The sequence below is a fragment of the Sturnira hondurensis genome, unplaced genomic scaffold (assembly GCF_014824575.4).
Source record: "Sturnira hondurensis isolate 20B ecotype Veracruz unplaced genomic scaffold, ASM1482457v3 Scaffold0004257, whole genome shotgun sequence".
Taxonomy (NCBI): domain Eukaryota; kingdom Metazoa; phylum Chordata; class Mammalia; order Chiroptera; family Phyllostomidae; genus Sturnira; species Sturnira hondurensis.
Window position 1 is genome coordinate 4547481 of NW_028076888.1, and position 21103 is coordinate 4568583.

The window sequence follows — 21103 nt, forward strand, 5'->3', positions numbered from 1 at the left end:
GCTTTTAGGAACATTTGTTTAAGAAGGGAGGGGGCTGGGGAATGAGTAAAAGGGAAAGGGGAATATAGTCAAACATATTGTGATAAGTTTACGCAGTGACAGACGGTTCCTAGAATTAGTGGGGTGATTGCAATGTGAGGTATAAAAATGTCGAATCCTGCCCTGGCTGGTGTAGTGTAACGGATTGAGCACGGGCCTCTGAACCAAAGGGTCACCAGTTCAATTCCCAGTCAGGGCATGTGCCTGGGTTGTGGGCCAAGCCCCCAGTAGGGAGCACTTGAGAGGCAATCACACATTGATATTTCTCTCCCTGTCTCCCTCCTTCCCCTCTGTCTAAAAATAAATTTTAAAAATCTTTTAAAAAAGTTGAATCCCCACATTATACACCTGACTAATATAACCAGTATAAGAATGTATACCAACTCTACTTAGCTTTTTTTAAGAAAAATTTATTTATTTATCTTTAGAGGGGAAGGGAAGGAGAGAGGGAAACATCAATGTATGGTTGCCTCTTGTGAGTCCCCTGCTAGGAACTGACCTGCAACCCAGGCATGTGCCCTGACTGGGAATCAAACCGTGATCGTGTGGTCCGCAGGCCCGAGCTCAATCCACTGAGCTACACCAGATAGTACTTAAAACGTTTGCTGACCCCTGCTCTAGTCACCTAGCCCTGGTTACCTTACCAACCTCATCTCTACTCCTGTTCGGCACCCAAAACACTAGCCTTCCTGTTGTTCTCCCAAGATGCTGTGTGTGTATTCCGGCCTCAAGGCCTTTGCGAGTACTTGCTGTTCCCCCTGCCTGGAATTCTCCCTCCCTCTTCTCCTTCAAATCCTGCCTCAAACATCGCAGTGAGCCCCTCCCTGACCACTGTCTCTCCACCACAGCTCTCCCCCCCACCCCTGAGATTGGCAAGATTTCGCTCTTTGTCCACGACTTAGCACCGCCTAACAGGCTGAAGAAGCCAGTGTTTGCCTCTCTCTCTCTCCAGAGGCCTGGGAGCCTCTGTGTCTCTTTTCCATGCTGTGAATACAGCTTTTGGGATAGTACCTGGCACACAGCAGGGGCTCACCCGCTGTGCTAAGTGAATGAGCCATACTAAGCACACGCCCCCTAGTGGACGCATCCTATCATTTCATCCGCACCGCCGCCCAAAGAATCGGGTCTTTGCTCTAGAGAAGAAAAAGAAACTGGAGCTTAAAAGGGCTCCCTGCTCTGCCCAGGTCAGTTGCAGAACGGCCTTCTGGGCCCGACTCCACAGCCGGGCTTCCTCACCAGGACAATCCCACGCCCCACCTCTTTACAAAACAGATTTAAGAGAGCTCAACTTACATGTCCCTTTCTATCCCCCTCATTTTCTCTTCTCCCCACCCCACCGGGGCTCTCTGTCTGCTCTAACCGCCCCCCTGCCCCGCACTATCTGCCCCCTTTCCACTCCACTCCAATTAAGGACCGCAGAGCCTCCCTACTCTTCCCACCAAAAGAACTTGTGATCAGTTTCCCTGCCCTCTTGAACTTGCCCTCCAGTGCGTTTGTCTTCCTCGGGCCTTTTTTACCCAGTTGGGGGGGACCTCGGGCAGGACCGCTAACGATCCTAGTAGGCAAAGGGTAGGGGGGTGGCGGTCAACGTCAGAGAGCGTGCCCCCAGGGTCGCGCAGTTGCCTCGAGGGTGCGCTGTGTGCCCGTGAGCCCCTAGCTGTGGGCGCGTCCTCCGCTGTCTGAGCCTGTATGGGCCCCAGAACGGGGCCAGGGGGCGCCCGTGGTCCTCGACCTTGGGGGTTCTGGCCGCTCCGCCCTCCCCCTCGAGCTGTGTCTCAGTTGGAAAAAGCTCGTGGCCTTGTGCAAAGTTCTTGCTTGCACCAGCCGTGTAAGACTGCCGGCCCCCAGGTCCCTCTGAAACTGGCTGATATCCACCCTACAGGCGTTTTCCACCTTGAAGTCCTTGTCCATGCTCTTCCCCACAGCACCCTGCTCTACCCTGCCCACTCCTTCCTCTCTCTGAGATGTGTTTTTTCAAAAGAGCACTGAACCCGAAATCAGACCATGTGACCGGTTCCAAGGAACCTCAGATTTATTTTTAGAGAGGGGGGCAGGGCGGGGAGAGAGAGAAACATCAATGTGTGGTTGCCTCTCACATGGTCCCAGGCACGTGCCCTGGCTAGGAACTGGGAATTGAACCTGCAGCCCTTTGGTTCGCAGCCCATGCTCGATCCACTGAGCTATGCCAGCCAGGGTTAGTCTTCCACATTCAGACGTAGTACTTGAAGGAGGGGGTGATTATTACTTCCTGAGTCAGTCTAGGCCTCTAGTACCTCCTCCTAAACCTGCTGAATTGAACTTAACTTTGTCAACCTTTTACTTTCTTCAGCCTTGCTCTGTCCGTATGTTTTAGGTGTGTGCTTTATGAACACAACAAGCCTGGAATTTTTAAAAAATTATTTACAAGTATTATGATTATGACACAGTTCTACAAACCATCTTATTTTTGTGCTTGCTAATGGTCAAGTATCACGTTTCTTTTTCCCTCCTTTCTTGTCTCTTTTGCAAATCTCCCCCCGACCCCCACAACTGGCTTGGAACTTACACGCTGTCTTTCTGTCATTCAGTTGTTATCCAAGACATTTTATTATTTATTTAAAAAAATATCTTATTTATTTTTAGAGAGAGGGAAAGAGAGGGAGAAAGTGGGAGAGAAACATCAATGTGTGGTTGCCTCTCAAGTGGTCCCTACTGGGGACCTGGCCTGCAACCCAGGCATGTGTCCTGACTGGGAATCGAACCGGCGACCCTTTGCTTCACAGGCCCGCACTCAATCCACTGAGCTACACCAGCCAGGGCCAAGACATTTTAATATGTGTATTTCATTTGACTAAGTCTAAAGTTAATCCAGTATTCACCTTCCTTCCAGATGCACACCCCCTAAAAAAAAGGCTTTATAATACCTCAGGTCTGGTCAGCTCCTCCTGAAATATATTATTATTGTCATGAACACTGAACCACATTTACTATTTCCTTTGTGCTTGTCAGATCTTCCTTACGGAAAAATGTCCTTCTTCCACAAAAACATTCCTGAGACGTGTCTTTCTTGAAGGCCCGTCGGTGATAAACCCCATTGTCATTTCTCCGAATGTCTTCATTTCACCCTCGTCCCTGAGTGATAACTCACTATCACAATTCCAGGTGGACACTTGTTTTTATCAGTACTTTCAAGATGACATTCCTGTCTTCTGACATCGATGGTGGCAGATGTTAAGCCATCAGTTGCCACTGTGACTGTCATCCCTTCTAGGATATCTTTTCTACCTGGCTGCTTTGGGGATCTTCACGTGTGTCTGGTGTTCTGCAGTTTTCCTTCGTCCATTCATTCTACCCGTGATGAAGCACTTACTGTAGGAGTCCCCAAGGCCTGGGCGAGGACTGTGGCCTTGATGGAGGCTCGCCTGAGCTCTGCCTCCTGTCCAAACCTCTACCCCACTCCCCAGCTGCCAGTCCTTGGAAAAACCGGTTCCTGGTGCCAAAAAGTTGGGGACCCCTGACTTATTGCCTGCAGGCACTGTTCCAGGTGCTGAAACCACAGCAGTGAGTGAACCAAGTTCCATTGTGAGGACTATGAGCGTGGATTTCTTCTTATTCTGTTTGGTGATTATTTGGCTTCCAGATCTGAAATTCGGATTTCAGTCTATTTTGTCAGTCTATTTTAGAACATTCTCTGCCAGTCTTCTCCTGAAGGTCACCCTTCTCCCATCATATTGACGTTGGGCCTTCTCACTCTATCCTTTATTTCTTAACATCTCATAGTTTCTGCCTTTTTGTGGTGCATTCTGAGTAATTCCTTTAACTGTCTTCAAGACTACTGATTCTTGCCCTGGCTGGTGTAGCTCAGTGGATTAAGTGTGGGCCTGCGACCTAGACGATTGTGGTTCAATTCCCAGTCAGAGCACGTGCCTGGGTTGCAGGCCAGGTCCTCAGTGGGGGACACATGAGGGGCAACCACACACTGATGTTTCTCTCCCACTCTTTCTCCTTCCCCTGTCTCTAAAAATAAATAAGTATATATATTTAAAANGCCTTCTCACTCTATCCTTTATTTCTTAACATCTCATAGTTTCTGCCTTTTTGTGGTGCGTTCTGAGTAATTCCTTTAACTGTCTTCAAGACTACTGATTCTTGCCCTGGCTGGTGTAGCTCAGTGGATTAAGTGTGGGCCTTCGACCTAGATGATTGTGGTTCAATTCCCAGTCAGAGCACGTGCCTGGGTTGCAGGCCAGGTCCTCAGTGGGGGACACATGAGGGGCAACCACACACTGATGTTTCTCTCCCACTCTTTCTCCTTCCCCTGTCTCTAAAAATAAATAAGTATATATATTTTAAAAAGACTACTGATTCTCCCTGTGGTGTCCTCGACCGAGTCTCCTCCCTCTGGGGACTTAGGGTCCTCACCAGTTTGTGTTCTGGGGACCCCACATTAGAATGACAGTGATGACAGGGGACATGTGCCATCCACCTGGCTGTTGCATACACTGGGTGAGATTTCTTTTGAACAAAGGGTTTGCAATAAGAGACTTTTCAACCCCCCGGGCTAGGGAGGCGCTACGCTCCCTTCCAATCCCAATGTGTGATTCTGCACGTAGCTGTAACGTGCCGTGACTACCTGGTAACTCTGCTGAGAGTCTCTGGAGCGACAGGTGTGCGTACACGCCCTCAGGCACCTGGAGAACCGGATCCTCCAGTCCTGCTGTGGCCAGGGAGGAAGAGCTCCGCTTTCCTTCCTGACATTTTCTCCAATCTTTGGAAAACTTGTAGAAAGCACGCAATAAATGTTTACGGAATTAATAATGAATGAATAGGTGAATGGATGGCCAGACAGCCTGGTGGTGAGACTCAGGATGTGCCCCCCCAAAACATGGCACCGGGCACAACAGTGTCCTGAGCTGAAGGAGTTTAAGAAAATGACAGAAGCAACATCACTCCAACACCCCCCCCCCATTATCACTCTTTCCCTGAAATGGGTCATAAACCTCTGACAAGAAAGTTCCCCTCTTCTACCAGAAGACAACTTCTTATCACCAGAGATAGGGGGTTTATGGCCCAGAACTCTGTACAAACCAGCCTTGGGAAACTAAACCTTATCTTCCTAGTTACTTCACCATTTACCACCTCCAGCTCAAATCCTTTTGTCATTTTTTTTTTAGATTTATTTTTAGAGAGAGAAGGGAGGGAGAGAGGGAGAAACACATCAATGTGTGGTTGCTTCTTACGTGGCCTCCATTGGGGATCTGGCCTACACCCCGGGCATGTGCCCTGACTAGGAATTGAACCAGTGACCCTTTGGTTCACATGCCCCACTCAATCCACTGAGCCACACCAGCTGCTGTCTTGTCATTTCTTAACGGGTTTGTTGTCTAAAAGTTATAAAAGCTTTGTGTTCTGGCCGCTTCTCTGGATCTGCAGTCTCTTGTGAAGTCTTCCAGGTACAATAAAAGTTCTATTAAAATTTGTACTTTTCTCCTGTTTATCTTTGTCAGCTTCATTTTCAGACCCAGCTGGGGACCCCCCAGGAGGATTGAGGAAAATGTTTTTCTTCCCTCCCTGTCTCGGAATACAGGTAACGAGAGCTAACATTTATTAAACATGTTGCTAATTTTCAATCCTCGCTAATCCCAAGTTTGACACTATTATTCACATTTTTCAAATGAGGAAATTGAGACAGTGAAGAGACTGTCTTAGCCAGTGATGGAGGGCAGTTGGATTCAAACCAAGGCTTGCTGGCTCCAGAGCTGGTTTGGAGGGAGGCTGTGAGAGTTGGGATTTCTCCAGGCTGTTCCGGAGACTCTGAGGGCTGTCCTAAGTGGGCGGGGGGTGGGGGGCAGAGTGAGGTGGGGATCTGTGGGTTCCGCTGATTCTGGTCTGGTTTTGGTCAACAGGGACAGTGACCGCCCTGGGACAGTTATTCTGGCTTCCTCCTCTGGAAGCTCAGCTTTGTGAAAACAAGGAACACATTATTTGTGAGCTACACAAGCTATTTCAGCTCTCTCCAGCAGACCAGAGGCAAGAGAAATTTGCTTCCTGTGGTTAAGTTTCTAGAATGTCAGACACCACAAACTACAGACTACTTCCGAGTCCTTTCAGAAGCTGGCCTTTTTAAGAAAAACAGTGGTGAGAAGGGCCAGCTGGAAGCCCCATTACCTCCAGTGTGGCCCATCTGAGACCAAGTTCCTGGCCTGGCCCTAGCGCTGGCCTTCTTGCTGTCCGTCCCCTACCCCGGGTTGGTGGCCGCTCCGGTGCCCCGATATTCAGGCCCCAAACCTTGCAGTCATGAACTGCTCTCTTTCTCCTGCATCACTGAACCCTATCCAGCAGCGGCCCTGAGGGGGAAGGCAGTCTTCTGCAGGCTGTCTTCCAGCCCGCTCCGAGTTGCCACCGAGGGCCTTGGGCCTGGATACTTTCTGACCAATAGAGGGAGCCCACACAGCCTGTGCCCAGCCAGTCACCTTGTATGGCAATGTCTTCCCGTAGCTCAACGCATGCCCTCTTGTTCTGCTTAAGCCTGGGTGCCATGTGGCACCTGGCCAGCCCCACTGCTGTGTGTCTTCCTCGGGGAGGGGACAGGGTCCTTCCACCTCGACATGAGAGTTAGCAGATGTTCCCAAGTCAGACGCCGGGGGAAGACCTGCCTGGGGGGTGGATGCCCACCACTGAGGCTGATCTGGGCTGAGAGAAGCACTGTCCATTCAGTGAGGCGTTTCCCCCTTGGCACCTCCATGACCGGGGCATGATGGGCGCTAGGATCTGAGTCGGCCCTGGGACTGAGAGCCAGACCCGGTGCACTGCACCCCATGACCCTTGTCATCACCCCACCTCCAAGTCCCAGCACTGTTCTTTCAGAACAAGTCAGACCACGACCAACTCTGCCCATCTCACTCAGTAAATGCCCAAGTCCTCAAAATGACCCACTAATCCTGCACCATCTGGCCCCTGCGGCCTCCCCTAGCTCCAGCCACCCTGGCGTCTTGGCGGTATGCCCGCACAGGCTGTTTCTGGGTGGCCACAGCTGTGGCTCTCAGTGTCCCTTGGCCTTAGTGCGTGGGTCCCTTCCCAGAGGTCACATTCTCTTCCTTCAGGGCTCTTGCCTCCTGACAGCGGCCTCTGAAAGTCTGCTCCCCGAGAACAGGCCCCGGACGCAGCCCACGGCACCGGCAGGCACTCTGCTGCCCTGACAGATACAGACAGGAGGATGGTGGGGGCTGTGCTCAGGGCCTTGACCTCTCCACACTGGGGGCAAGCCAGGCTGAGCCAGACACCTGTGGCCAGTGCTCAATGCCCATCCCCACCAAAGTGGGGTGGGGTCCGGGGCAAGGGACCCTCAGAGCTTCTCGACAGGCAGCAGTTCCAGTCAGCTTTGCGGCCACGACACAGGGTCCATCAGGAAGAGGTCGCCCGTCACCTTCAGACCCAACCTCATCCCAGCTCAAGGAGCAACCCCACTACCAACTTGGCTGTCGTTTCAGGGCCCTTCTGCGAGCATCATCACGCTCAGGCAGGAGTTAGTTCTGGAAGGACACTGAGGTCAGAGAGGCCGCACTGCCCAAAGGCACACAGCCAGCCAGTGGCGCAGCAAGACCCACCCATTGGCTGAGTCCTCTGATCCAGAGAAACAGACCTCCCTGTGCCACGCTGACAGTGTCCTCCTCTGCAGGGGCCTCAGCATGATGGGCACCGCTGACCGGGAGCCCCTGCCTCCTCGGCCACGACAGAACAGGCTGCTCAGCCCAGGCACCTGGGGCATTCACAGAACAGCACCTCCCAAAAGTGGCAGGCCTGAGCCCTGCTCAGCTAGCACAGCGAACGCTGCGCCACACACACCCTGGTACAGAAATCCCCGACATTTAATGCCATGTCTCTGAGAAGGGCAGCGGGGGGCCGTGGCGGGTGCTGGGCGTAGCAGGCGGTTCCCACCTCCGGCCCCGGGGTTCCCAGGACCAACTGACCAGCCAGTGAGAAGCACAAGGACCTCACCCCCCTGTGACGGACGGCTCCTGGGGCGGAGCACAACTGGAAGCCCACAGGCCTCCTGTGGGCGGGCTGGACAAACTGAGGGAGGCCCGGGGTGGGGGCGTCTCTGGCCCCTGGAGGCTGGGCTCTGCCAGCCTCAGGCGTGGATTGGCCTGGAGCCTGCACGGAGCAGCCAAGGGCGGAGCTGAGGAGAGTGGCCACGGTTCCCCGCCTGGAACCAGCGGGGTACACGGAAGGGAGGGGAGGCCCTGGGGACAGGCGTGTGCACAGGGGCGTTCAGGCAACACCTCAGATGGGGAATGGGAGGGAGGGCACATTCCACAGCAGGTCCGAGGAGGGGACCAGATGCAGCTCCAGAATGGCATCCAGGGCAGGAGGGAAGCCAGCAGACCGGACTTCCCCTACAGTTCGTCATCCTGGCCCCCAAGCTGGGGCCCGGCGCAGCGGGGCTGCCTTCAGTACTCCTGCGGGCTGTGACCCTTGCCCTCCGGGCCTGCATAGAGGTTTGCTGGGGCCTCTGGCGAGTCAATCGTCTGGTAGGCGCTGTGCTCCTGTGAAGACCCGAGGAAACCTGGGAGTGGGGGGCGGACAGAAGGGAAACACAGAGGGTGAGGGCTCAGGGTGGTTCACTGAATCCAAACCAAGGCCTGCTGCACCCCACGCCAGGCAGGCCGGCAGGACAGTGATGGTGGCCACCGCCTGGGCACCAAGCCTTCTGCACGTATTCCATTCAATCCCCCACCAACCCTACAGAGCTGGCGGTTTTATTGTCCCCACTTTACAGATGAGGAAACTGAGGATCAAAGAGATGAACCGACTTGCCTGACACTACACAGCTGGAAGCTGAGGACTAGGATTCAAACACAGGCAGCATGAGCCCGAAGCCTGGGTGCTCTGCTGCTCTGCGTCAGTGCCTCCTGAGCGGCGTGGCACGCTCAGGAATCGGGCCGAGGGGCGTCCACCCGGGGCCCGTGCTCCCCTCTGGCCCCGGCCCAGGCAGGATGAACACGGTCACTCTATCCAGTGATTTTCACCCTTTTTCATCACATGGCACACGTAAGCTAATTATTAAAATTTTAGCCCTGGCTGGTGTAGCTCAGTGGATTGAGCGCGGGCCTGCGAACCACACGATCGCAGTTCGATTCCCAGTCAGGGCACATGCCTGGGTTGCAGGCCAGTTCCCAGCAGGGGACACACGAGAGGCAACCACACATTGATATTTCTCTCTCTTGCTCTCCTTCCCTTCCCCTCTAAAGATAAATAATTAAAATCTTTTTAAAAAATTTTGCAGCACAACAAAAAACATATTTTTTGCAGACTGGACCCCCAAAACAGGTATGCTGTGGATTCAGTCACACCCAATTGCCATTGTTGTGTTGGTTGTCGTCATCTCTTAATTTGATGATGATTTGAGGGAAAAGAGGTCGGGGCCCCTGACTAAAGAGTCAGGTGCTGCGTGTTGTAAAAATGCCTGTGGCGCACGGGCTGAAAATCACCGCTCTGTCCAGAAGGCCAGAGCCCGGCCACTGCAGAGCCCAGAGCTGGGGCTGGGGGGCAAGGCGGGCAGTAGGGCTCTCAGTGCCCTCCCTCCGCACTCCTATCTACTCTGTTCATTTGTCCCGTGATCCTGAACGAGTCCCAAGGCCTCTGGGCCTCGGTTTCCCCATCTGTGTAATGGAAGGATGCTACTGGCTCCTCCCCATCCCCCCAGGGCAGGCCCAGGCAGTGCTGAGATTGGCCAGAGCAGGTGCCTGCCCTTGGCCATGCTGGTCCCCCAGGTGAGTCACCACCCTCTTCTCAGGAGGGACAGGCAGCAGGCCACACCCACCCCTCCCCACTTCTGCCTGAGGGAGAGGGGGAAGGGAAATGAGCACAGGTGTCAGAGCGAGTAGGACACTGGCACGGCCCCACGGGGAGGGGTACGACTCGGGGAGGGCAGTGAGAGGCAGGGCTGAGGTGAGAGAACCGGTCAGCCATAGCGGCACCATCTCTCCCTTGGCCACCCAGACCCCAGGAGGCAGGAGAGGGACTCTGGGGATGGGGTCGGTGGCAGCTGAGAGGAGGGGTGGCCCTGCAGGTGACTTTAGGCCTCAGGCTGCAGACCACCCCCAGCTGGGACTGGGGCACATCCCAGCTTGAGCTCAGAGTGGGGTCCTGGCCACCACTCAGCCTGGGACGGGGCGGGGAAGGTCATGGCAGGCTGGGATGGCACCAGACCACAGTGCTCCTGCAGCAGAGACCAGGAGCCCAGCTTATGGCCTGGCACTCAATGCTCACGCCCAGCCCCTCCGTGCACCTTGTCTCCTGGGGTCAGCTCCCTGGTGCAGGGGCTGTGGGTGAGGCGAGGAGACGAAGGCGACGTGAGGAGATGGCAGTGCCAGCTCCCAGGGGGGGCTGGGAGCTGGCCAGAGGGGTGGCCTCACCAGTGTGCAGTGGGAGCATGCCTCCACGCTCCCTGTACATGTGGTAGACCAGGCAGCAGGAGAACGGCTTGAGGAGCAGGCTGAGGATGGCCATGCCAGCACCGAAGCGCACCATGTCCGTGATGTTGCTGGACCTCGGGTAGAAGATACTTATGTGGATGATGTCCAGGAAGATGGTGGTTGCCAGGCCAGCCAGAAACTGAAAGACAGGACAGCACAGGGTCCAGGGTGACTGCGTATCACCCGAGTTTATGAGCACAGTGATGCCCTACCACACCCCTATCGCTCCCCGCACCTCCACCATGTATAGCCCAGAAGCTGCATCTGAGCCCTGTCCTTAGGGTTTGCTGGAAAGCAGCCTCCGTGAGCAGGTAGGACCCTGTGGACAAGGTGCCCGAGGGGCTGGAGCAGGGACTCAGGGGTCCCTGAGGCCCCGAGCCAGCCTGCCAGCTCCACCACAGCCCCCACCTGTCTCTCCTATCACTACCCTTGAGGCCATGCCAGGCACAAGATTTCGTTTTAGGACCTCCAAGATGGAAGGTGCCTCGGAGTTCACCCATGGTCTCCTCCACTGAGGAAACCCCTCCTCTGAGGCACTCGCCACCGCCCTCCAAGGGTTTGGTGGGTGTTGGGAAGCCCCCAAAGGAGCACTTGGTGGGGCTGTGTCCACTCTGACCTCACAGAGTAGTGGAGCTTCCTCTTCGTGGGTGCCCCAGCCAAATCCCTCCCTCCTAAGAGGGTCCTGGGGGGCGATTTATGAGTTCATGTTCCACCACCCTCCAGGGGTGGCCAGTCTGGACCACTGGTGGGACCCACCCCACACCTTTCCGGGCAGAGGCAGGGAGAGACTCCAGGCTGTCTGGACCAGGCAAGCAGAGGCAGGCCAGGCTAGTGAACACACACACACACATGGGCTGCACGGGTGGGATGATCTACAAGGCTTTGGGAAATGGGCACGAGGAACAGACAGAAGAGGGGGACAGGTGAGGGGAAGACGGAACAGGCCCCTGTGCTGCTTCTCCAGCTCACCATGCTTATGGCGTCAATGGAATCCCGCTGAGCAACGGCCCACACGCCCACGGCCAGGATGGTGAAGTTGGCCCAGGCGTACGAGCTGAAGAACACAAGGCAGCCCCTGCAGGAAGACGCACCCGAGTCAGGTCAGCAGGTGACTGCCTGCCCCCCCCACAGGTCACCTCCCTCGAGCTCCAGGGTCTGAGAAGCCACCATCTGCCAGGCCCCTTGTTCCCCAGCTGTGAGCCAGGAATGTCAGGAAATTCCATGGCTCTGCTTCCACACGGGTCCCTTCAGGCCCCAAACACTACCCACTCCAGCGGGATTTCCCAGCCCCACCTCCCCACTGGTCTCCTCACTTCCACTGCTGCCCCCTCCAGGCCATTCTCTGAATAGTGACTAGTGATGTTAATTCCAGGACATCAGTCCTCTGCTCAAAGTCCTCCAACGGCTTTCTGTCCCATTTGTAATAAAACAGACTCTGCTCCATGGCCCAAGGGGCCCTGTGGGCGCTGCCGGTAACACAGCCCCCCTTTACATCCCTCTACCAGGAACACCTGGCCCCTTTTTGTCATTTTAGTTTCAGCTCAAATGTTAAGTCCAGGACTCCATCCCTGACTGCTGCATTGTAAATGATACCTTGTCACTTAAGAGTCTGTCCCAACGCCCACTCTATTTTATTTTTTAGGGTATGGTAAATAACTGATATGTTCTCTTATTTACTTATTCATATCTGGTACATTACTTTTTTTAAAAAAGATTTTATTTATTTATCTTTAGAGGGGAAGGGAAGGAGAGAGGGAGAGAAATATCAATGTATGGTTGCCTCTTGTGCGTCCCCTGCTGGGAGCTGGCCTGCAACCCAGGCATGTGCCCTGACTGGGAATTGAACCGCAATCCTTTGTTTTGAGGGCCCATGCTCAATCCACTGAGCTGCACCAGCCAGGGCTGGTATGTTTCTAAATGCTTTGAATTAAGTCACTCACATGCATCTGTGTTAACAACTCTAGGGAGGAGGCATTACTATCCTTATTTTATGAGGAGACACAGAGAGGTCAAGTAACCTGCCCAAGAGCCCACAGCTGCTAAGTGGCAGATCTGGGATTTGAACCCAGGTCATCGGGCTCAAGAGGCCATGCTCTTATTCAGCATTTTCACTGGGCCTTCACCACCCGGCATGCGGTGAGGCACTTTGTAAACTCAATGACATTCGTTAAAGTTTACCTACCATACAGAAAACATGTGCAAAGCAATTGAGCGCAGAAGGCAGCCGGGCTCAATAGTCTGGGGGTTTTCAGAAAACAGGTGCCGGGGCTGCAGCCCAGACTCACTAACTCAGAAGCCAGGGGAGTGTGACTGAGAAATCTGTCCTTGACCCTGCCACCCTGGATGCGGGCTCAAAGCTCCTAGGAGGCGGTGATGGCAAAGGCCTCTGGGAGGGAACTGCCTGCCCCTCCAAAATTCCTGGGACGTGGGGAGCTTGCTGAGGCTCTGCTTGACAAAAGCGTTGTTTAGTCTTGGAACCCGCTGGGAGACAGGTGGGCACGGACGCAGACATTGGGAGTCACTTACCAGGTCGTCAACAGCCAGTGAGCCAGGATGATCATCTGCGCATGAAATGGGAGTGGGGGAGAGATGGGTGAGCGTGACTGCCATGGGGGCGGGGAGCTTTTGGAGCCAGAAAACACCGGAGGCCCCTCTCTAGCCCCCAAGTAAGCGGGCTGCGCAGATGTCCGCTGTAAAATACCAGCAGTGGCGAGCGAGCCCAGGGGGCAGGGAAGCACAGGCCAGGCCAGGGGACGCTGCTACAGGGGACACTGCCACAGCGGACACCCACACTCTTCCTGCTCCCTCGGGCCGGGGGCTCCTTGAAGGAGCAGGAATCTGCCCTGCAAGAGGAGGAGACCTCGATTTGAGTTGGCCAGTGCAAGTGAACCAAAAGGGGTCTGACTCCACAGTCCCCAAAACTCAGGAAAATAATTCTGTAAGGACTGATAAGCCCGACGTTGGGGAGGTCCTGAGACTTTGAAAAGGTTTCGTCTGTACATCACAGGCCGGCTGTAGAAGGAATCTGCATGACCATCTACCTTTGTGTATCTGTGAGCACTTCCGATGTGTTGGGCACGTTCTAGGTACGTCCTGTATAGGAACTCATTTCATTCTCGGAACCCTCTGAGGTGCATTCCAGAGCTGAGAAAGCTGAGACTCAGAGCAAGGAACTTGCTCACGGTCACAGCTGGACAGCAGCAGAGCCAGCATTCAAACCATCAGCCTCCCCGGGCCTGTGTGAATGCGCTCACCCCACTACCAAGACGGGGAAACAGAGGCTTTGTCTTCCGTGGGTTTCTTCTTCCAGAGGCTTAAGAGAAGCGACCAGATGGTTCTCAGTTTCTCAAACGTTTACTGGTTTAACCCGACACCCCTGAGAGCCACCTGGTGGCTGTGCTGCCCTGTGGAGACGGCATGCAGAGCAGAGGTGGCACCGAACCGCCCTCCCCGGCTAGAGACACTCGGGAACGATGACCAGAGGAACGAGGGATCCAGTGAGACCCCTGTCCGGAAGGAAAGTTACCACAAAGGAAGAGAAACCTCATTCTACAACAGGGCCACCGAGAAGACAATGATGAGCTGGGGGTTAAGGAGGGGCAGAGAGAAAAGAACATTTCAAGCAGAAGGAACATCAGCTGCTCTGCGAACATTCTGGAAACTGAGCAGAAGCCTGTGTGACTGGAGCAGAAGATAAGGGAGTGGGGAAGGGCCAGGAATCTGGGTGTGGGCAGGACTGGGCCTGAGTTGGGGGGGGGCGCGCAGGAGGGGATCTTTATCTTAAGAGCACACCCCTGTCCCCTCTAACAGGCGGGAGGGGATCTGCCATGCCACGTGGCGGACCAAGCCATCCTGGTGTCTGGCTTGGAGACTAAGACGTGGAGGAAGGAGGCGCAGGGGCGGGAGCTCGCACCCACATCTTACAGCTTGGTCGTTCCCACTGCTGGCTTCCCGAACGGGGCCTCATCTGCCAGGGCTCTGGCTGCTCCGTCTAGGCTGTGCGCATGGCAGCTGTTTCCCCTGCGGCCCTGCAGAGCTGGGCCCTGGTGAGGCAAGGTGAACGGCTGGGACACAGGAGGGCAGCAGATCGCAGGGGAGCCCCTGGGGAGGTCACTTGCTACTACCCGTGAGATAAAGACGTTNAACAGGCGGGAGGGGATCTGCCATGCCACGTGGCGGGCCAAGCCATCCTGGTGTCTGGCTTGGAGACTAAGACGTGGAGGAAGGAGGCGCAGGGGCGGGAGCTCGCACCCACATCTTACAGCTTGGTCTTTCCCACTGCTGGCTTCCCGAACGGGGCCTCATCTGCCAGGGCTCTGGCTGCTCCGTCTAGGCTGTGCGCATGGCAGCTGTTTCCCCTGCGGCCCTGCAGAGCTGGGCCTGGTGAGGCAAGGTGAACGGCTGGGACACAGGAGGGCAGCAGATCGCAGGGGAGCCCCTGGGGAGGTCACTTGCTACTACCCGTGAGATAAAGACGTTTCCGGGAGACAGAGTAAGAACCTGGCTAGGGTCCGAAAAGATGCCATCCCTCTGGGGAAGGGAAGAGAATAACCTGGAAATAGTGCAGTTCCTCCAAAGGCATCCAGTCCGCTCCAAGGGCATCCCTTCCGTTTTAGAAATATTTAAGAGATGTAGCACTACCAGATCACTCTCTTGAGCCCCTGGGAAAAGAAGCCCACTGAAGACTAAGCCTCCTCTTCCTCAGTTTCCCTGTCTTTGGAAGGGGGGCACCCTGTGGCCCACCCCCCCCACTCCAGGCCTATGTCCAGGTCAGCTCCAACAAGAAAGCTGGCCAAACCAGCCCTGCCCTGCCCCGGTGCAGGAGAACAGTGACTCATCTCAGCACAAAACAACTGTCTGCTGTCTCTGGGGGAGGCTTCCGGTCACCAAGGGGACACCTGGGATTCCCAGGCACTGCCCTAGAGAATGCGGGAGGGAGGGGAAGGGATCTGAGAACATGCCCAGGGAAAGAGGAAAGAAAGACCTGAGCTCCTGGACTCTTCACACAGTGCTCGCCTAGAGGGGTGGCCCAGCTCTTTCCCAGACGGAGTCTGCACTGTGTTGGCAGCCCGGAGGGGAGAGGGTCAAACAGCCAAGGAGGCTGGGGTCGTGGGATGCTGGATTAGGAACAGGAGCCCCGGGTTCTGGCCCAAGGACCAGGTCCCTTTGTGTCTGAGCCCCAGGTGCCTTCCTTCTCTGTGAAATGGAGGCAACGCCTGCCACCCACGTGTCCCATGGGGGTGCCTCAACCACACTCAGGCAGGCATCTGGATGGCCCCTCTATGTATCCACTTAACAAGCACACACATCTGTGCGGGGCAGGCATTCTGGGACCGCGCCAGCAAGAGCAACTCCTGCTCCTGATGAGGGTCCGCCCGCCACGTGGTCTACACTGCCCTGAACACCTAACCCCCGTCATTCACGAAACTCCGTGGAGGAGAGTATTAATCCCTGTTAACTTATGAGGAAACTGAGGCTGTGAGAGATCAGGCAAACTGGCCCAAACTGGAACACTCATAAATAACAAAGCGCAGATGCAAATCTCAGAATCGGCCTATCCAGGCCGAGTCTTCACGCCAACAAACAGGCAACGCTGTACCACCTCCTGGACCCCTGGGTCCTCCTCTCATTAACCTCAGAAGACAGGGGTTATTTTTACCCACTTTTTTCTGTGAGGAAACTGATACTCAGAGAGTTAAGAAACCTGCTCAAGGTCACAGGCTAATAAGTAGCAAAGTCTGGCCTTGACTGCTGGCCTTGACTGCCCAAGGCCTGTGCAACTGTCAGGACCTGGGAAAGCAAGGGAAGGGCGGAAGGAAATGAGGTTTGATCCGAGGAAGGGAAGGCTGAGGGGAAACCAAGGGGGCATGTGGACGGGGACTTAGGCCCTCTGTGTGCCGCTAGAGGGCCCATGGCGGGTTAGGGTGGGGGTGGAGAACCTCAGATCAACACACAGATGGATGGGTGGAATATACGCCTACCAGCCCCTGCAAACACGACCTGTTCTGTGAGGTAGTGCGATCCCCCAGGGCGGCTGAGGCTAAGGGCCACCAGTCACGGCTGCCTTAGTGGGGGGACAGAATCAGCCAAATACGTGGGTTGGATCCTGGACTCAAGATGAGAAAGCTGTGTGACCTTGGGCAAATCACCTGACCTCTCAGAACTGCTGCCGGCTCGTCCGTCCATGAGGGCCAGCAGGCCTGTTTCTCAGGGTTGTCGAGTGGATCTAGGGGTACGGGGGCAGGCGGCCATTGAAGAGGCGTCTGAGACACTCAGCAAAGTGCCTGCCAGGTGGTCGGCCCTTCGTACCCAGCCGTCCTGAGCTCTTAACTCAGACTGCACTTCCCCCAACCCTTCCCAAGGGCCTGTTCCAACAAGGCCTCATGGATCCAAGTCTCGTTCCTTCTAAGCTTGTCACAATGTTACTCCTCCCACCCAGGACAGGGCTCAGTGAGAAACTGCCCTTTGAGCTAAGGGCCTGGGGCAGCGGTTTCTTCTCATCTGGCACCACTGCCCACCATGGCTGGGCACAAGCAGGCATTGGGCCAATGCCCATGGAATATAAGAAACCAGGAGTGCAGAGGTGTGGGGGCTGGGGGCACACTTCCCCAGCTCCCTCGGGGCCTTGACCTCAGAACATCCCACCTAAGTGTCTGCGAACAAGGAATCAACAGCTGCCTTCCACAGGGTGGCCGGATTTAACAACGAAAACACAGAACACCTAGTTAACTTCTGATTTCAGATCATGAATATTTTGTTAGTATGTCCCAAATATTGCCTGGAATACACTCATGCAAAAAAAAAAAAAATCCCTCATTGTTGATCTGAAACTCGAATTCAGTGGAGGTCTCGTATGTCACCTGGCCACCCCAGCCCCTCAGAAACTCCCAGCATTTACTGGTCTCTGACTGGTGGAAGCAAAGACCCTTAGAGACAAAGCGAGGACCAGCTGCTTCATTCATGGCCCCCAAAGTCAGCGCAGCTCACACGTGCGGTGGTGCCTGGCTGGCAGGCACGTAAAACTGCTCCAAAAAAGCCCCAAAGGGACTAAGTGCTCCTGATGGACATAAGCTGTCAAGGCAGAAGCCCTCACTACCAGGTCATGGCCAAGAAGGGTCCCAGCTTTGAAGTCTGACCTGGTAGGTTCAGGTCCTGACTCTGCCACTGAATCCCTATGAGACCTCGGCAGGTTGTTTACCTGATCTGGGCTGCAGTCTGTTCATCCGTAAAAAGGTGACGGTATCAACTTTCTTGGAAGGCTGCTGTGATTAACTAAATAACCTGGCATACCACAGATGCCCCTTCCATTCCAGCCTCCCTGTCCATCACCTGATTTTCCCTTAGCATTATTTTATGCGAATCCCTAATCAGAGAAAAGGCAGCTGGCGATAACCTCACACTGCCTGAAACAGGACGAGTACAGATGCCAACAAACCTCGGTTGCCCTCATGTAATTTCTCCCCAGCTGACAAGCACCCCAAATCCCTTCCCTTGCTCCAGCCGTGTCTCCACGCAGCTGTTGGCGGCTGTTGAGCAGAAGCCTCGGGACGTTTGCCCAAAGGAGTGTGCTCACAAAATCAGCCAGTGTGAAGTCACAGCACAGAACACATCTCCTGACCCAAACACGGATGACGTGTTGTTTGTAGCCATTTATCGCTTGGGTTTCTTTGGTGCCAGACACCACTGGCTGCTAAATGCTTGGTCACTTGTGAGTCTTCCTGAATACAGGTTTCAAAGCTTTGAGTGTGCACCAGTACCCAAAACGGCAGGTTTGGTCCAAGGTTCACAGCCTCCAGACCAAAGCTACAGGCTCTGCACCCCCCCCCCCCCCCCCCCCCCCCCCCGCCCAAAAAGCACCGCGGGGGTTGGGGAGTCAGCCAGGGGCAGAGGGCAGGCAGAAAAAGAACAGTCAAGGGCGCCCCGAGGAGCTGGGGAGGAGGCTCAGGAAATGAAGACACCCCACAAACCCGGCAGTGTTTTCCTAGGTGCACACACTTGGGGTTTTCTGCTTTTAAGCAATTTCTACTGAAGTTCGTGTTTAGTAGGAAATAACCACGCTGGGCTTACGTATTTTGGAGAAACTACTTGTCTGGGAAATCTAATTTTCTTAACCTGGTTTAGCAAGCAAAGGAGAGTACCAGGCGGTGCTGGGAGGCCAGGTGAAAGGTCTAGCCCCTCCCGTCTCTGTCGGTGAGGGGAGGTGTCCGGCCTCCAAGCGCCGCCTCGGGGTCTCCTAGGGCCCCTCCCCCGCGCCTTCCTCTTTTCCAGGGGAATTCTGGGCGTGTAGGCCACAGCGATCCTCGGGGCAGAACGCTCCCAGCTGGAAGGGGCTGGCTCCGGGAACGGGCGGCCCTTTCCCTCCCCCTGCCGCCGCCGTCCAGTCTCCGTCTTCCCTGAAGACCTTTTCCTGAACCCCGCTCCCTGCCCTGGTCTGTCTGCCCACCTCTTTCTCACCTGGGGCTGTACATTCTCTTCCTCCCTACCTCTCCTCTTTCGCACACCGTCGGCCCTCTCACTTATAAAACCCCATTTAAAAAAGCAAACGCCCCCTACCCACTCGGGAGGCCCGCCAGGCTCCCGCCCGCCTGCGGCGTGGCCACCCCCTCCCCGCCACGCCCGTCGCCACCTTCAGGTTCACGACGGGCAGCTCCATCCCGACCTAAGAGGAAGGCACCGGCGAGACAGCCACCGAGACTCGCGGCCTGCAAACTCCGAACGAAAACTTGCCAGCCCCGCCCCGCCCGCAGCTCCAGCTCCAACCCCAGCTCAACTCGGGGCCGCGTGAGTCGGGTCACGGGACCGCTGCCGAGTTGCTAGGAGACGGCGTCGGGCTGCCCGCGTTTACTCCAGGCTCCCAGCTCCTGCCACTCGCTGCTCAGACAGCTGTCCCGGGCGCCTGGAGACCAGCGGGGTTTCTGTCACAAAGGGGCAATATCTTGCCTGGTTAATATTCCAGCAGGTAGACTGATGCGAGCACCTGCTGCGGGGAGAACCTGGGGGAATGTCCAGGTGCAAACTGCGAATGTGGCAACAGCTGGTGTCTCATTTCTTAGGGCATCCTCTCTCCTCCATACTTCCCAGTGTAAAGGAGGAGACATTTACAGGACCTACCTCATAGGATCCTTGTGAGGATAAATGACCGAATTCATGTTGTCAAAGAAAAATTATTTTGACACTTGTTAAAATGATAAGGAAGGCTTTATTGCAGACTCTTGCAATAGGGATAGGGAAATCAAGCTTAATTATGAACACAGCAAGGACAAGTGGGGTTTCCTAGCCAAGCAGCAGAGGGAGGGGTCAGCGGATGGAAAATCCCTAAGAGGAGATGTCAAGGGTGGGTGGGATTATGCTGAGCTGAGCTGAGCTGACCTGACCGGATTTCTGCTAAAAGGCAGGCCAGGGACTGAGACATCATAAGTGTGTGTGTGTGTGTGTGTGTGTGTGTGTGTGTGTGTTGGGGGGGGCTTGATCAGATAGCAAGGGGGATCTGATATCAAGGTCAGGATTCTCTCTAAAACTGGGCTATGCAGGCCCAGCGAGAACAGGATGGACACAGAGGCCTAGTCAAGGAGAGGGCTCAAGGACAGTTTCTGTCAAGGCAAAGTCCCTGGCTCTCAGTAAGTGGACAGTACATATATGATATTGTTATGATCCACCAACAAGGGGCCAGTGGCTGGCGCCCGCTTGAGTTGAGACACTAAAAGCTTTAGAAAGACCTGGCGGCCCTGGCTGGTGTAGCTCAGTGGATTGAGCGTGGGCCTGAGAACCAACACGTCGCTAGTTCAATTCCCCGTCAGGGCACATGCCTGGGTTGTAGGCTGTGGCCCCAGAGGGCCACATGAGGGGCAACCACACATTGATGTTTCTCTTTCTCTCCTACTCTTCCCCTCTCTCTAAAAATAAATAAATAAAATCTTAAAAAGAAAGAAAGACAGGCCTGGTGGGAAGGCCAACAGAAAACCTATAGGATGCGTCTGAAAACCTATAGGATGCGTCTGTCTCTGGAAGGAAGAAGACTGGAGAAGACAGATCCTGTCAACATCCTGTTTGTCCCTTAACCGCGAATGGAAGAAGTTGAGGAAGGAAAAGTCTGTCTCACCAGGCATCTCAAAGACTGCCAACCACCCCAAAAGGACCATAAGTTCCTGCTACCTCCATCCTCCTTCCCACTCCCTCCTTCACCCATGCCTGGAGAAAACCTTCACGTGCAGAACACCAGCTTTCCCCAGCTTTCCTTTGGAGTCACCTGGATGAGCGTCCCCCGGAACCATCTGGGGACTTGCTCTTGTTTCCAGGAAGGGGGATCCCTGTGGGAACCTGGGAATCTGCCTGGGTGGTCGTCCTGAGATCGTAACAAGACACAAGCTCTCTTCAGATACAAAGAGGGGATTTTCCCGTATGGGCATGGGGACTTCCGCAGGGCCCGTGGGCCTAATCTAATGCCCGGAGTGGAGATAGAGTCCTGCATGGGGCAGAGCAGCGCTGCCTGCGCCCTTGTAACCGAGGATGGTGGGCTGTAGAGAGCGGCCACGTGGCTACAACGAGCTGGACTTTTCAGGGTTGAGAGCACAGGGAACCGCTCTAGACCAGTGTGAGTCCTGGCCTTG

The 21103-nt window shown here is 55.0% G+C and overlaps 1 protein-coding gene across 3 annotated transcripts; it reads right to left on the bottom strand.

The window, feature by feature from the left end:
- Positions 1–7882: 7882 nt before the first annotated feature.
- On the bottom strand, positions 7883–19237 carry AGTRAP (angiotensin II receptor associated protein). 3 transcript variants are annotated; one of them, XM_037045218.1, is made up of 5 exons: positions 19123–19237; positions 13023–13057; positions 11466–11571; positions 10437–10635; positions 7883–8584 (listed from the first exon to the last, which is right to left on the bottom strand). In XM_037045218.1, exons 1-5 carry the CDS (start codon positions 19147–19149, stop codon positions 8469–8471), a joined length of 483 nt encoding a protein of 160 aa, XP_036901113.1. In that variant the 5' UTR covers positions 19150–19237; the 3' UTR covers positions 7883–8468. The 3 variants fall into 3 exon arrangements, with proteins under 3 accessions (XP_036901113.1, XP_036901115.1, XP_036901114.1); XM_037045220.1 differs by lacking the exon at positions 19123–19237 and adding an exon at positions 18070–18214; XM_037045219.1 differs by lacking the exon at positions 19123–19237 and adding an exon at positions 17695–17929.
- Between the last annotated feature and the right edge of the window lie 1866 nt (positions 19238–21103).

What these genes read in the sequence shown, in the direction of transcription:
- AGTRAP (XM_037045218.1), bottom strand. Translation starts at nt 19,149, where the DNA reads ATGGAGCTGCCCGTCGTGAACCTGAAG. An exon ending in CACTGGCTGTTGACGACCTG is followed by an intron (nt 11,572 to 13,022) that starts GTAAGTGACTCC and finishes GTCTTCCTGCAG; the next exon opens with GGGCTGCCTTGTGTTCTTCA. An exon ending in CATGCTCCCACTGCACACTG is followed by an intron (nt 8,585 to 10,436) that starts GTGAGGCCACCC and finishes CCCCACTCCCAG; the next exon opens with GTTTCCTCGGGTCTTCACAG.